Source organism: Anastrepha ludens, chromosome 6, assembly GCF_028408465.1.
Source record: "Anastrepha ludens isolate Willacy chromosome 6, idAnaLude1.1, whole genome shotgun sequence".
NCBI lineage: Eukaryota > Metazoa > Arthropoda > Insecta > Diptera > Tephritidae > Anastrepha > Anastrepha ludens.
In genome coordinates, this window is record NC_071502.1 from 76,700,548 (window position 1) to 76,717,613 (window position 17,066).

At 35.9% G+C, this 17,066-nt stretch overlaps 3 protein-coding genes across 3 annotated transcripts; 2 read left to right on the top strand and 1 right to left on the bottom strand.

Annotated features, from left to right (window-relative positions):
* On the top strand, window positions 1–505 carry LOC128867373 (uncharacterized). The gene has a single exon (XM_054108530.1). The coding sequence runs from the start codon at window positions 181–183 to the stop codon at window positions 370–372; it is 192 nt and encodes a 63-aa protein (XP_053964505.1). The 5' UTR covers window positions 1–180; the 3' UTR covers window positions 373–505.
* Window positions 430–5,664, top strand: LOC128867372 (lipoyltransferase 1, mitochondrial). Its single transcript, XM_054108529.1, has 4 exons — window positions 430–1,149; window positions 3,454–3,561; window positions 5,024–5,377; window positions 5,438–5,664. The coding sequence occupies exons 1-4, from the start codon at window positions 526–528 to the stop codon at window positions 5,600–5,602; spliced, it is 1,251 nt and encodes a 416-aa protein (XP_053964504.1). The 5' UTR covers window positions 430–525; the 3' UTR covers window positions 5,603–5,664.
* A 2,833-nt stretch (window positions 5,665–8,497) lies between these two features.
* LOC128866523 (tyrosine-protein kinase Shark) lies at window positions 8,498–16,748 on the bottom strand. Its single transcript, XM_054107336.1, has 9 exons — window positions 16,582–16,748; window positions 16,444–16,523; window positions 15,981–16,391; window positions 15,404–15,928; window positions 14,730–15,340; window positions 10,094–10,228; window positions 9,634–10,025; window positions 9,407–9,578; window positions 8,498–9,353 (listed from the first exon to the last, which is right to left on the bottom strand). The coding sequence occupies exons 1-9, from the start codon at window positions 16,661–16,663 to the stop codon at window positions 9,029–9,031; spliced, it is 2,733 nt and encodes a 910-aa protein (XP_053963311.1). The 5' UTR covers window positions 16,664–16,748; the 3' UTR covers window positions 8,498–9,028.
* Between the last annotated feature and the right edge of the window lie 318 nt (window positions 16,749–17,066).

Sequence of the window (17,066 nt, forward strand, 5' to 3'; positions counted from 1 at the left end):
GTCAAAAATATGTGCTACTTGAAGTTTATACTTTGGTGGCAGTGTGTGTAAATTTTGCACAATTCCTATACTGTGTAAATACAGTAGATATGTGAAAGAGCAATAGTGTTCATTAAAACAATAAAATAAAATTGAAGAACTTTACTTTCAAGATACCCTTGCGCTAAGGGATTTAAAGGAATGAATAAAAATTGCAGCAAAGATTGTTTGGGGCTTTGTTTACGGATAACGGCACTTCATCAGACTTGGAAGTGGTTACATCAAACAATTGCGTTACACGAATATTTGATCTCTGTTACGGCAGCGAATTCGGTAGACGCATATTTTGATAAGACATTTGATATATTTCAAGGTCGCCAAAGAACAAATTAGAGCATCTGAAGTATTTATGTGGTCATATTATTTCTAATTTTTACGAGAGGACATTTCCAAAATTTGATTAAAAAAAACTGAAGTTATTGAATAATAGTAAAATAAATACATTAATTGTTATTGTATATTGGAAAGTTAAGTGTTGACATTGCGATGATCACCTTAATTTCCAAAGCCTACCAAAGAGGTGGTAACAAATTTTCGCTCTTTGGATTTGAGGAAAATTATATTAGAAGATCGAAAAATTATTTTCACACGAGCTGTACAGATCAACAAAAGCAAACTTCGGATAGACATGGATTACCACCGTCGTCGTTTGTAACAAATCCGGCGAAGAAAAACTCTTCGAGCGTTTTAAGTTCTTCAACAATAAACTGTGAAGATATAAAAAAGTCTGTTTTCATTTCACAATCGTATGACATATTCACGAATTTGGCTCTAGAGGATTGGTTATACAGGCACTTTGATTTCCGTATTCACCACGTATTATTATTATGGGTTAATGATCCATGTGTTGTGATAGGTCGCCATCAAAATCCTTTTATGGAAACAAATGTTTCAGAATTGAATTCACAAGGAGTTACAGTAGCTCGTCGTAACAGTGGCGGTGGAGCCGTGTACCACGATCGGGGAAATCTGAATTGTACGTTTTTTACACCACGCGAACGTTATAATCGGTCGTATAACTTGAATATTTTAACACGGGCTCTCTTTCGAGAATGGGCCATTAAATCAGAAATAAATGAACGTGATGATATTTGTATTAACAAGAAAAAGGTAAGTCTAATTATAATGGCTTAGTTAAAATTTGCTTTTTGAATCGGCTATAAAACAAAAAATAATCAATATTTTTTCAAATTTTTTTTTTTTATTTTGGAGATTGAACATTGTCATTTATGAATGAAAAATAATATCGTTCAAATGACTGCCACGACAGGCTTTACAGTTCGCCATCCGATCAACCCAATTTTTAAGCACATTTTCGATTGTTTGGGCTCCAATTTCATGAATGGCAACTTCGATTTCGTGTTTTAAAGCATCAATTGTCTCTGGATGGTTCGCATAGCATTTGTCCTTAACGGCTCCCCACAAAAAATAGTCCAACGGGCTTAAATCACAGCTCCGAGGCGGCCAATTGATATCGGAATTTCGGCTGATTATTCGGTTTTCAAAAACGGTAGCCAAAAGTTATTTCGCTCAAAACCTCCTTAATCAACGTTGAATCATTACTGCTTCTGGGGCTGCCTGTTTTTGAGGTTAGATGCGAACTGCCGCCAAAACTAATTACGAAGCTGGGATTACGTTTGTGACACTTGAACTCCCTATCGGATTCTTCCAGTAGTTTTTACTGCTCCTTATTTAGCTTGATACACTCCGCATGTGTCCAGAAGTTGTGCGCATCACAGCAAATGGATTCAAGTTTCTCTGTGCAATCTTTTTTGCAAATCACACATGGAAATTTTGCCACCGTTGATCTTTTTGTTTTTGCCATTTGCATTAAGTGGCTTAAAGTTGATTATTATTCTGTTTGATCTTTTTAAGTTTATTTTACTCCCTAAATACTTTTTAAATTTTTATTTTGCAGATAAAATTTTTTCCACAACCTTTAGTACCAGTGTTGCTAGTGTTCTCACTATTTTGACGAGGAATGGTTCGGTTTAAGTTAGAAATTTGCTTCTCTTCCTAAGCTACAAAAATATATATGTATTCTGCAAAAAATTTTTATTATTTTTATATAAAGATAGCTGATACACAGCTGGAATTTGTATTGTTCTCGTACGCGATGTTGTACCAATTGTTGCTAAATGTTTGATGGCGGAGGGAGAGGGGAGCCGCCATCCCTGTTGCCACGACCGTAATTGTATCATTCCCATGGTAGCCGGTTCCACGCTACCGAAAGGACTCTGGTTTTTCCCGACCAAAGGCTGCCGCCCCAGTAAACTAGCCCTGTCTAGCGTATCGTATCTCACCGTAATTGTTTATTACTGAAATATCAGTGAAAAGAAATATGTACTCTTGCCAGAAAAAGTATCTATACACAAAGAAATGAAAGCAACATATTAAGAAATTCATTCTAAAAGAAACTAAAACATTTTTTATGATAAATGCTTAGCCAGTAATTTTTCTACAATTTCTTTAAATTTTTTGCTAACTACATCTTTAAAAATTAAATTTCACAAAACATAAACCAAAAAACTTCACTTCAACGAAGCAGAAAAAGTATTCGTACATTGCAATATACGGTTAAAAATAATGTGTTAGGAACTTGGGGGATAACCTTTCCGCTTGAGTACATCCCCATGGAATGGACCAATTTAGAAGTATCCTTTTTTGGTAATTTGGCCCAGTCATTAATTATTATGTTTTTAAGTATTTTCTTGGAGGTTAAGCTGGGCTGACGAATCCTGCGCTCCCACAAATACTCAATGAGTCTGAGGTCGGTGGCTTGGGGCGGTGCGCGCAATTGGTGATTTGTATTATACAGCAACCAGAGCTTAACATTATATGCCGAACGCTATTGGAAAAAAAAATTTCTTGAGGTTGGTGTTTCACCGAGACTCGAACCTACGTTCTCTCTGAATTCCGAATGGTAGTCACGCACCAACCCATTCGGCTACGGCGGTTGAGATACCTCTGCTAATTTCTCGAATAATGAATTCCACATTGACTTCGTCGAACCGATACATATCGGTACTTACATCGGTACATACATACCGATATATATACATATATATATAATTGGCGCGTACACCCTTTTTGGGTGTTTGACCGAGCTCCTCCTCCTATTTGTGGTGTGCGTCTTGATGTTGTTTCACAAATGGAGGAACCTACAGTGTGAATTCCGAATGGTAATCGCGCACCAACCTATTCGGTTACGGCGGCCGCTATATTTTTATGAGGAGCTTTTTCATGCCAGAAATATACGAAACTGTGGCAGAAAATTACGAAACTTTTGATATTTTCCTTAAATTAAAAATTTTTACAAAGAAACAAACTTTTAAAGTTGAACATTTATATGATATATATGTATTATATGTACATGTATATGTATATTTATGTATATTTATTCTTTCTTCGTAGCTTTCTGGAACTGCTGCAAAACTTGGGTACCCAAATGCTTATCATCATTGTACACTGTTGGCTAATACTAATAAACTGAGTCTTGGAACATGTTTAAGCAAAGGAAAGGTAATTTCTTTAATAACATATTGTAGACAGACATTAGTCGAGCATGTGTAGTTCAACAAAACAAATTTAGTTTAAGCAAAATTAAAATGTTCGTATGGGCTGAACGGTATTCAAAAGAAGAAGTTTTGGTTGAGTTGGAATTGAAGACGAAAGTCCAAAGTAAACAATGTAAATATCCACATGATACTTACGGATATGAGCATATCAACAAATGAGACACCAACAACTAGTACAAAATGTCGACAATTAAAAGGCGATATGCTTCTGAGGAATTTTCCATGATTACTTATATCATCAAAGAGTTAAACGACATGAAAAGGAAACGCACTCTCTCAGTGAATATTTATGCAACTTGTATTTGTCTTTTAAATGAAATCCGAATGTATTCGACGTATAATATTGCAAGAATAAGCAGTAATGCAATCAAAGCTGAAAAGCACGGGTTACATTAATTTAAGTTAAATGCTTGCCTATGTGAGGGCCCACTTGTTTGAAAAATACAAATATCGTCCCTAGGGATACCTCTGTGAAGATAAAATGGAGAAATGCTGGAAAGAAAGGATAGGGGAAATGGGGTTAAGTTTAAGAGTTATGGGAAGGCCAAACGATGTCTTTTTTGTGGTGGTGCTAACCGCTTCATACTATTGATAAAATTAATCAGGTGTGTCATATCTGAACCGGCTATATCCAAGCCAAGATGTTTAAATCTCAGTCCATCAAGAGCAGTACTGCAGAGGGAAAGGTGTTCAGATGGTTCCACCTCCCCCTCCAGTCAGCTGCTGGAGAAAGGATTCACCGTGAGGATACCCCTTCCAACTTCCCGCCCTAACCCCTATGCGAGGGCAAACCAGCAGCCCTTGGTACCGCACACAGTCTCTTGGGTGTGTCCGACCAGAGTACCTCAGAATCTGACATCAGTCCAATGCAACTCTTGCAATGGCTGGTGCCAATATCGGCGATGCTCTGGTCTGCGCACCATCCGAGATTGAACACGTGACTAAGTTGCCCCCTGCGTCCACAACCGCCCACTGTGACGCAGCCTTACGACAAATAATAAATAAATAACCTCTTTATTGTGCGGTCCCTTATCCTTATTAGTTCCTGAAGTATAGCTTAACATGTCTTTAAATTTCGTTAAGATACTCGATTTTTCTCAAAATTGCATGTGAACGAACGGAATATCGGACGATATCTAATACTTTACTCGACGTATTCATTTTCTAAGTGGACATGGACGTGGACGATTAAAGCTCATCCTCAAAAAGTTTTTTTAAGTACTATAACCCAATTTCCTTGTTTTTCGACGTTAATAATAAAATTAAGTCAGTTTTTACTCATAAAATCCATTTTAACTATGACTAGGCGCCATAATTTAAGTATATATTTAATAGTACTTAATATTTTTAGAGGTTATTAATAATATACACTGGTCAGTTAATTGATAACCAAAATTGCTTTTCAGGTTAATTACATTACCAACTCTACTCCTTCTGTACGTTCGCCCATTAAAAATTTATGTGAACTAAATCGGAATGTCAATATCTCGCAATTGATATCTGCGATTGGTTATGAATACCTGAGAACTTCTGCTACCGAGTTAGAAGATGGCGGCAACCAACAAATTATGAAGCAACGTGGTTTTCAACTAATCAATCCGACGGAAAAGTGGTTCCCAGGAATCGATGATTTAAGAACAGAGTTCACTTCCTGGGAATGGATTTATGGAAGAACTCCAAAATTCTCCGTGGAAAAAGAATTATTTTTAAAGGATAACGATAAACAACATAAAATAATCCTAAATGTGGAAGTGGAAAAGGTATGTATAGTAAATCACTCAGTTTATCGCACCATTTCAATATATTGATTTAAATTGTAGGGTATAATCAATGACGTAACTATTACGATGCCAAATAAGGAACGTCTACCGGTGGTATCCAGTTTACACCATAAATGCTACAGTGAATTGAATTTAAATAAAATTTTGAACGCGTTAAAGCTAGCTTCCACTGATAACATAATGCAAGCTATCAACGGTCATTAATACTTTAATAAATAAATGGCCTTTCATCTTTATTGTTAATAAATGTTTATAAAAAATTGTGATTGTTTCACGTTTCATAACAAATAAGTGACCATCGTAGCCGAACAGTTTGTGGGTGATTACTATTCGGAAGTGCCTGAATTCAAACATACTGTAGGCATGAAACATAAAATGATAGAAAAAAGTTTATCTAATAGTGTATTTTTGCCATGAAAAGCTCCTCATAAAGAACACCTGCCGTTCGAGGGAGGCTTAAACTGTAGGTTCCTCCATTTGAGGATCAATATCAAGACGCACTCAACCAATTGGATGAGGAGCTCGGTCAAACACCCAATAAAGGGTGTAAGCACTAATTATAAGCGTATAAGTACTTATGTATATACAGCTCACTTGATTAGAGGCAATGATTTTTATTGAAGCAACTGTATTTGATCTAGTGACACAAGGGCTTCTGATAATTCAAGAGACGACTGTACTTTGCTCGAAAATAAATATACAACAAAATATTCCCTCTAACGATATTTCTCAGCAGTAATAAATTAATTATTATATTGCTCCAGCAACGTTATTAAAATTTTTGTGATGAGCATATTTTCATAAATTTTCTCGCCAAGATCTTCGAGTTGTTTCGAAATTTTTTGTTAACTTTGCCATATGCATTGCAATTCTGTCTTCTGGATTCTTCACATACTGGAAAATTGCTGTTGTAGAAGGTGAATAGAAGTCTCCTATCTCTGTTCGAACACACTTTCTAAAGTTGAGCACATCTCATCAGTCGCTGTTTCACAATTGATAATATGCATTGGCGGCTCCTCTCCCATCGAGACTACCAGAATCTTTTGCGCCTTGGCATCGTTTGCCTTCCACTTTATAAAGTCAGTACCATCCGTGGCCAACTGCACTTCAGTGCCTCTTGCAATATCCAAAGTGAACTTGCTTTGAGTATCACTTTAACCTGGAACTTCCAAAGTGTCCAGCGCTCATCACAGACGAGCTTAGCAATTTTCGAGCTGGATTAAAAATTCGGAGTGGTGCAGTGTCATCGAACGATGGAGCTTTCACTTTGAACCACTGGTTAACATATTCGGATGATTCAGTTGTAACTCACAAAAGCGAGCCTTGACTGCACCCATCTCAGCCTCAATCGTTTCTAGTTGCGGTGTTTCATATGTTTTCTATGCATCTAACTCTGATATACGTGTATCCTGTATTTCCAGCTGTGCTTTTACCTGAACGACAACTCCGCTGCCGACATTTCGGATAAAATATATGGCGACCGCAATGAATTTCAGATGATATTTGCGGCAACATTTGTAACATCTGCGATGATATTGGAGCCATAATCACATTCTTATCTATTCCTGGTAAATGCCCTGTATACTCTGCACTCGTTACCCAGTCGCAGGCATGCTTACAACTGTGCTTTGTTCCCGGAAGTTGATTAGCAACGCTGTTCCAAATACTTCTTAAGTTGCGGAATCTGAACTCCAATAAATTTTGCCATTTTTAAGATCCTATTTTTTGGAATTTTTTTCAATAATCCTACTGACCAATTGTTACGTGTTTCTCCAAATAAAATTATTCCTCTGAGTTCGATCACTGTATTGCGAAATAAAACTTAAACTAAGGGCAACACAACTATCGTAATTTGTAAATTTAGCAAGTGGTATTTTCTGGCAAATGTTGCCTTGACATCTGGCATTCATGTTTTGTTTTAGCATTTATTTCATTCGGTATTGATGCCACAGGTTTCGAAAATGTTCATGATTCATCGCAATACGTTTAGGACATAGGCACGTTTAATGTATGAGTTGCACAGTGGTGTTCCTAAATGCCGTTTATATGGAAAGCATTTGGGTATATTCAGAAACGCATTATAAAGGCGCAGTAATTGCAGCGCTGGCAGCACTGCCAATGTGACAAGTGTTGCAATTGATAGATTGGCAGTATTAAAATTTTTCCTGCAAATAATGCGCGACGTTTGATACAAAAATGGCGTTTTCGAACGCGATGCATTTGCAGTACTGCCATATTTACATTTCTGAACGCATTGCCAACACTGCAAAAGTACGTTGCGCATTATAATGCGCTATTGAATATACCCTTTATCTGCGAAGCAGAATAGTATTTGAGATCTGTTTTGCAGTGCATATGGGTTTTTCGAATTATGCTCTGTAACTTGTGTTAAGAAGTCTACTCATCTTTCAAGACGTCCTTTCTGTAATTCTTTCAACAGGGTCTAAATATGGTGATTATGGAGGTGTTGGCAATAGTTTGGGTGCATTAGGTATAGAGAAATCAGAACTGTACTATATGGTTTGATTGGGTTCATTGTGTTGTTGAAAGCAGTATTCATTTCATAACCTTTAGCGTTTTAAAATATCCAAATAAGCAAACTTAAACATAGTTGAATCAATAAATTGCAATGTTCATATGCCACCAGCTGTCATATACCCCACACCAGCATCCCACCGTCATCATGTTTCACTGTTGGTAATAATTCAGCACTGCACCAGAGTTCCCTAACCCAAATTTTCTCTCTTTGAAACCAAAAATTCAAAACTTGCTCTAATTTTTCTCTCTTTGAAACCAAATATTCAAAACTTGCTCTCATCCGAAAAAATGACTTTTTTGTAAATTTTGGAGGCTTGGGTATATGCACATTTGCGAAAGCAATGCGTTTTTGCCTATTTATTAGGGAAATAAAAGTATTCTTCCCAGCAACTCTTCCTGACAACTCTGATAGCCGGTTTCTCGAAACTCTTTAGGCTCTAATATATTTTTGTACCTAATTTTTTAGCATCTTTCTTCACAAGCGCTATAATACTGCACTCTACCCTTTCTGTTAATTTAAAAAGACGCCCTTCTTTTGGCCTTGAAGTTATAATTCCGGTATTGTCCACAATTTTCGTATGATTTTCTTCTCACCAGTATCAATTTCTTTTATTTTTTGCTTCTATTGTGTTGTATTACAATCCGACAAACTAATAGCTTATAAAATGGGAATAATCATTTTCCTTACCAATAAATCGTCCTAACACAAAAAACAAATTCACAAATGACGATTGTACTGAGCTTATCGTTAGAATTTCATTGACAAATAGTGTTTAAAAACAGGAGAAGCGTAGAATTATGACATCTATTGCATATAATTTCCTGCTCTATTCTTATATGAAATACGAAACATTTGCACAGGGCGTATGGTAATACTTTCGAAATGTCTATATATAATATAATGCGGTGACATATTTTTCGAGAAAACATTTCTGCACGTTTAGTATTGTTTTTTTTTTAACTTAATAATTAAATATTTAATCGAATGGAAATTTCGTAGAAGCCATTTCGCATCGTACTTAATGTAAATCTGTCAACTTCTACATATACATATCTTTAATTTTGTGAAACACTATTGTACATGCCTTTAATTCAACTAATACTTCTCGTCTTAACTAATTCCATAATATTTTGATAATCGGGATCTTTGATAAAAAATTCCATCAAAAAACTAAAAGTAGGGCGATCTTTTGGATTGTATTGCCAGCAATTTTCCATAATGTTATAAAAATTAGCAGGGCACAACGTTGGCCGAAGCAGACGCTTGCCATCTTCAATTAGTTGTACAGCTTCAGAACCAAGCATTTCTCCGTAAGGTACTTCCCCTAGTGAAAACATTTCCCATAATGTTACGCCGTAGGACCATACATCACTTGAATGCGAAAAAAGTCCATGTTTGTAGCTCTCTGGCGCGTACCTTTTAAAGTTTGTATTGATTAATTGCTAATGTTATACCAATTACAAAATTACCATTTAATAGGCCATTTACCACCATGCTGGGCTTCATAGAAATCATTTTCCGACCCAAGTGCGCGAGATAAACCAAAGTCACTTATTTTTGCTTGATGGAATGATGACAATAGAATGTTCCGTGCTGCCAAATCTCGATGGACAAAATGTTGAGACTCCAAATAGAGCATACCTAAGGAATATATAATTAATACTGTGGTACGGTATTTAAGAATTATTTTATATACCACAAGCTATTTGCGACGCCCATAGTTTCAATTCCCGGTTTGGATCAATTTCTTTACGGTTCTTTTGTATAAAGTTTAACATCGACCCAAGAGGGACCAACTCCTGTATCATCATCAAAGTCTCCCGTTTAGATAGTCCAATTAATTGGACTATACAATGATGATTTAAACGAATCATCACAGAGGCCTCAAGTAAAAAATCCTTCTTACTAGCGCGGCAATGCTCATCTCTCAGCGTTTTGATTGCTATCTCGCCATCGAAATTATTTTTATTAAGTCCAGGGACGCATTCTTTCAAACGACCTTGATAGACGGACCCAAATTCACCTTCACCAATAAGTTTTCCTATTTCGATGTTTTCGTGAGGAATAAAGTAGTCATCGGTGACATCACTAAAATATTTAACGATTTCACTATATTTCAAGCAGAAGGAATAAATAAATCAAACCATGTGGAATACCTCAAGGGGGCATGTGGCTTATGGATATGTGTTTCTTCAGGAATATCTTCTGTCCGATTATTGCTCTGAGACACAAATACGTTATGATTAACAGCCTCAATACGCGCCCAATTATCACATTTTGACTTGTAATAGCTGGAATTTTACAAAAATATATATATGTATATTTTTTTTTAATTTAGACCAAAATATAAATCACATAAATAAATAAATTCGAAGTCATTTGGTGGATCTTCCAGATTTATATGAACCGTGCGTCCGGTTTGCCCGTCGGCAAACGGGCATATTGGTGCGGTCGGTCGGGTGAAAAAAAGAGGAAGGGCATCCCGATCAGCTACAGGGCCCGACACTCGAAAGGCCATACATTTAGTTTGGAAAATAACTGTTATTCAATTGAAAGAAAAATATGTGTGAAAATAATACAAAATTAAGAATAAATTTGCTTTTGCTCGCTATGACCACCTTTGCTTTGACTATGGCCTTGGGACGGTCCAAAAAACTTTTAGTCGAACCTTGCGCTCCAAAATGGCTCAAAGAGAATAATCCATTGGTGAATTTAAGAGCCATTGAGTGGACGTTATGAAGTTCGGAACGTTGCTTGTGAGACGGTGCCGAGTCCTTTTGAATCGTCCATGGTATGTCAATGAAATTTTTGTCTGCCCACGGCTTCAAAGCAACCTCCAGAATACTTTCCCGATAATATTGCGTATTTACCCTGACGCCAGGCTCGATGAAAACGATTGGAGAGCGTCCATCTGCGGTTACAGCGGCCCAAACCATTACCTGTGGCCGGAGTTGCCTTCTGGGGGCCAACCGATGACTCGAATTCTCGTATGAACGTTCGGTCAAGGTCAAATAAACCCTGTCGTTTCATTCACGTGACGTTGCAGTCTTTTGATGAACACCTCCATGACGTTTCGCGATGATGCCAGTATCATTGTAACACTTGTGCAATGGTGCGATAAAGAACTTATTTACTTTAAGGTGCTCGAGCTCATGGATAATCGCTGGTTGTGATTTTCCAGCCAAATATTATGCAATCACGCTATTACTTTTGAAATCCATTACTGAATTTTTTTTTGCATCGACTCTCGGCAAAATGCTGTCGCGCGCTTATAAACAACGCTCTTGACTTTCATTTAGCCAAGTAACAGACAGCTGATACACGGGCATCGGCCACAGCTGCGCGAGCGGTTTGAACCTGGTTACACTTCGAGTGCCGGACCCTGTATATAAGCGAGCAACGATGTCCTTGTCTCTTCTATGGTAAACGTACATACAGATCTACAGATGTAGAATATATACCTATACCTACATTTGTATTGTATCGTACAAATGTATCATATTTGATGCTATGGCAGAATTTTGATTTGTCTATGTATTCTAATTAAATATTTCGCACCCTAAATACAAAAGGGTCACAACTCAAAATACTAAGATTTTCTGGAGAGACGAAAACGTTTTATGTAAAAATTATTGTAATTTAAAGAAAATATTGTTCCATCATGAAAACATACAACATTGAAGAAGGTTCTACTATATTTTTTTCAATTTTATATTATGTTTGCGAAAATAAAACAAAATTTTGATTTATGACTCTTTAACTGAAATTTCTTCGATTAACTAGTGATATTATCTTAAGTTGTGCCTTTTTAACTGATAAAATGTTTTAATTTTATAAGTTTCGTAAGGGTTGGGTACGTAATGCTGTATGATACAATATTCTGTTTACAAAATGCTGTGTACGAAATTCTGTATTTCAAAATTCTGTATTGACGAAATTTTGTATTGACAAAATTCTGTATTGACGAAATGCTGTAAGTAAATGATAAGAAATTCAACAAATTTTATAAAAAAAAGTGCGCACTTTTTTTCTTAATTTTCGATAGAGTCCACCGTATTTTTGCGTAGAACTCCTTTTTTCGTCGACTTTTGTCAACACAAAATTTTTTCAATACAGAATTTTGTTAATACAGAATTTCGTGAGTACAGAATTTCGTCAATACACAATTTTATCAATACAGAATTTTTTTAAGACAGTACAGAATTTTGTTACTTTAATTTACAGTATTTCGTACGAAAAGAATTTTGATATACAGCATTTTGTAGGGATCCCGTTTCCTAACCTAATTGAACTCACTTTTCACAACTAAAGAGGCACAGTGCAAAATAATATACCACGAAATTTATCTCTTTTTACAGTTATAGAGGCAGAACTCAAAATAAAACTCTTTATGTGTAATAAAAGTTATCAGCTGTTCTTGAGCCCATTAACGCAACTAAAAATAATTCTCTTTAGTTGATCGTGCAAAAGCAACACACTTGACATAAAAATAGACATAACTGTATTTTTCGAGTTAAAGAAGATAGTTATGTGAGAAATATTTGCAGCAGCTAGAAATGTGTACTCTGAATTAATTTATGCAAAAAACTCAGTTTTGGAAAATTTTGAGTTGTGACCCTTTTGTATTTAGGGTGCGATTTATTCACGTAAAAGTAGATCATTTTATACTTACCATACATTACCATTAAACATTCTATGCCCCAACTAGGAGTTACGAGGATCTTATATATAAAGAGATCAAAGATTTGATTTATATTGACTTATCTACAAAGGTTAATAAAAATATATGCCCTTTATTCATTATTTATTCAATGATATTTGTCGTCCCTCAGTCAATATTCCAAATATCGTACTTACAAAAACAAAATAGCTTTATAGCAGAGGCAGCAGCCTGTGCAGCGCGATTGCCGCTTTGCCCCTAAACATTCTAAAATATTCTTTAATAAAAAAAAATCTATTCCATCCATAAACGCAAGGGCCAATTTTTTAAAGCAAAAGCTCGTTCCTTCATAAAACGGGCCCACCACATTTTCCCTCAAGCGTCTGAGCGATCCATAAGCCCATTTTTCTCGGGGAAGACAAAAATATTTGGTGAATCGTCAATTTTTGTCGTGGCAAGTGCCCACATCTGTGTATGTATGCACACAGCAATGAAAGCAACTTATTAAGAAATTCATTGTAAAAAAACGAAAATATTTTAATCTTTTATGAGAAATGTTTAGTCAGTACTTTTTCTACAATTTCTATAAATTTTTCCCTAAATACATCTTTAAACATTAAATTTCACAAAACAAAGACAAAATTCACTTGATCGAAGCAGAAAAAGTATTCGTACATTGCAACATACGGTTAAAGTATTCACATTTAATAAAAAAAAAAAAAGGTATTAGCAACCTTTCCGCGTGAGGATCTCCGCATGTCGATGTGACATGGAATGACCAATTTAGAAGTATATGCCGAGTGTTTGGGATTATTATCGTGCTGAAACCAGAAATCAGCATCAAGCTCCTACTGTTGAACGCTTTGCATCACGCTATCTTCAAAATATTTAAACAAAAACAATTTATCCATTGCTGACTATAAAAACAAGTTTGCCAACACCTTGCGCCGCTATGCACCCCCAGACCATCACACCTCCCCCGCCATGCTTCACAGTTGGTACAAGATTTTCTTTTTCGAGCGCAGTACCGCTTTACGCCACACTAGTTTTCTTCCTTTAATGCCAAATATGCAATATTTGCTTTTATCCGAAAATAGAAAAAGTTCCCAAAATTCTGTAGGCTTGTTAACATATTCGTATGCAAAATCCATACGTTTTTTCTGTTGATTCCGAATATGTACGGTTTTCTACGTGCTACGCGTCCCCGATACCTATCTTTTTTAAGTATTTTACGTACAGTATCTTCGTGCACATGATTGCCAAAGGAATTTCAAATGTCTTTACATATTTGAGAAGCCGTAATTCGAGGATTATTTTTCACCATATTGCAAGGATCGTTTTTACCATACGGTCAGCTTGCTAGGTCGACCAGAACGCGGCTTTGACACAAATGAACCAGTTGACTTCCTATGATTTGCTGAATTTAGTGGAAAGGTTTAGCTGCATTTCTAAGTTTGAAGATCATTTTTCTCTCGCCAACACTATTTTCCTTAGTTTTGAAGGTCATCGCTATTTCTAGTACACAAAAACTTTAAAATATAATAACTCCAAAGTAATGTAGTCACAACAAAATAAATTATAAACTAAAATAAAACTGTTATTGGGTATGAATATGCCACTGCTTCTGCAGGGAATCCCTGTTTTCATGCGTGCGGAAACTTTTTCTGCTTCGTTGAAGTGAAGTTTTTGGTTTTTGTTTAGTAAAATTTCTTGTGTACGAATACAATCCTCGCAAAGTTTAATTTCCGATTGCATTGTCAGAAAAGAAAAAGAATGTGTTTGTGAAAATCCATCGCCGTTATCGCAAATATATATTGCAGAAACATTCTCTTCTGATGATGAAGGTGATTTGGAACCATTCGTTATTTTCGATTTGTGCGATTTTAAAAAATTACGGAACTTATCACTACGTTTTCAGGGCAAGTAAAGTATTTTTTAATGCGAATTTTTTATATGCGTCTTTCTGTAGAACGTATCCACCACATAAAACGAGTCCTTACAGTACTCGTACATCATATCACAAATGTTATAATTAGTAGTTTAGTGCACACAAAAGTTTTACTAAGTTAAATATATATACATATATAAGGTATTAGTATTTCGTAAGTTAAATATTAATGTTTTATATTTACCAGTTATTGGAAATATCCTGGCATTTGGTTCCTTGATATTTTAATGTAATTTCATCGCCAATCTCTGCTTCTATGGCTGAATTATTTTTAGGAACGTTATACATATCATCCAATGCTACGTTGGGCGAACTGGGAGGTATTGTCGAAGAATCTACCGCACTGCCTTTTAAAGATTCAGTTTCAACACTCGAAAAGTTTGCAGAAAACGTGAGTCCTTTACACGGAAAATCTTCCAACATATATTGGGGCATTGATGACTCCGTGTGAGACGTTTTTCCATCAGAGGGTGTTAAAACTTTCGATTTAATTTTTGAAAAATTACTTAATACTAAATTATTTTCTTTATATTTGTTTTTCTGTAGCTTTTTTATAGTAGTTTGATTGGGTTTACCGACATTTAATTCCACATCGAGCATTCTTTCATTGCTTAAAGTTTTATTTTTACACTTATTTCGAGGAAGAGTAGACAGTAGAGGCTGGGGTGGTTTCGGTTCTGGTGGAACTGCATACTTTAAATTAATTGGCAGACCATCATTGAAATGCATAAAATGTTCGACTAAGTGCTCTAATGTTGGCAAATATGGTCCTTCATCAATGTACAAATATTTAGACTTAAAAGGCAGTTGCATATTTTATTACATATTTAATGATAGTGAAAAATGTAATCAACTTACCGACTGTGAAATTTTGAAATTCTTAACCTGACCTTCGAAAAGAAGCGTCAAAACATATCCGGAGCGGTCAGAATATCGGACCAGAAAACAACCAGAGCTATCGATGAGCTTTCCCTCATTCGAAGCTTGTGGCACATTGAAATTATGCTCTAATTGTTCCTCCGACATTACGGTAATCTTTTCAGCGAATCTCTGCAAATTATTAACAGCTTCCTCCCGAGTTAATGTTCCATGATACCAGAGTTTTTTTTTAGTTTTGGCAGCAGGCAACTTATAGTCACTCAAAAAATTTACAACTGCAATTTGACCTGCTTCACGAGCTAGATCAATTGGGAATTCTCCAGATGTCGTACGCGGTAGTAGGGGTGCATGTGATTCTAATAATTCCTTCACTGCTTCTAGATTTCCATTTTTAGCAGCATCATGCAAGGGGACATAGCCATTCTTAATGTTCCGACCTTGCACATTCGCGTTTGCTTTAATTATATTGCGGATGAATAAACCTGATTTTGTTTGGCATGCATACTAAAAAACGTCCTTTTAGTATTTACAATATTTGATAATTTAAAAAGCTTACATGCAGCGGCATATTTCCGAACACATCTATGCAATTCACGTTAACGTCGGTTTCTAGAATAAGCTTTAGTATAGTCAAGTCACTGTAAATAGCAGCCAAATGTAGAGCTGTTTGCCCATCCTTATTCTTAGCATCTACATTGCGGTAACCACACTTTAACAGCTCTCCAACAATTGTTGAATTGTTCTCTTTTGTTGCCCGGTGCAACAGGTTGGTAGTACCATGACGGCGAGCATCGTTTGGTGGTAACTCTTTTTTAACAAAAGTCGTTAGTTTCGTTGGCAAGCCATTTGCGGCCATTTGATAAAATTCAACAAGTGACTCAAGCCCGTGCAAAATTTTTACTTTATCGTCAATTGAAAAAAATGCATCACCACCATGTCTTCGGATCTGATAATGGCACACCTTATTCTAAACAAAAAGTGATACATTATTATAACTTCATATATTAAATGATTTTCACCTGAAACAGAAGCGTTAGAACGAAGTCCCCCACAGCTGAATTGCATTCCCGTATTAAAAAGGCACCATCCTCATAACATTCTAGTATTATAGAACTAATAAACAAACATTTTCGAAAACAAATTCATTGCATGCCAACCATTTAATATTAGCTTTTCGGCGTTCTCCCGCGAAAGCCCTGGATGAAACCAATTGATTTCATATCCTTGCGAACTACTCATTCTTAGGAATTAATAGGTCCTTCGCCTGATTTATAAAATTAAACAGTTGAAACCAAGAAACAAGGCATTTGCTAATTACGACTTTCTACGGAAAAATATCGATATTAAAATCCAACAAGTCCCTTATAGTGTTCACACTGACTGACGTATCGTAGTCACTTACCGTAGCCAGTCAGAGTAATGCTGAAAACAGTGAACGACATAAACGCAGTCCCCTGTCAGCTATTCCGATTAAACTTATGAGAACCCCATGTAAATGAAAAATTCCTTCCTTCCGTATCGTAGTAGCGTAGATTTTATTTCACGATATTTGAAAATTCCCACAAAATGTTGCCAGACAGTACATTTCGAAATCATTTACAAAATAAACTTAGAAAAATTATAATTTTTATTAAAATAACTT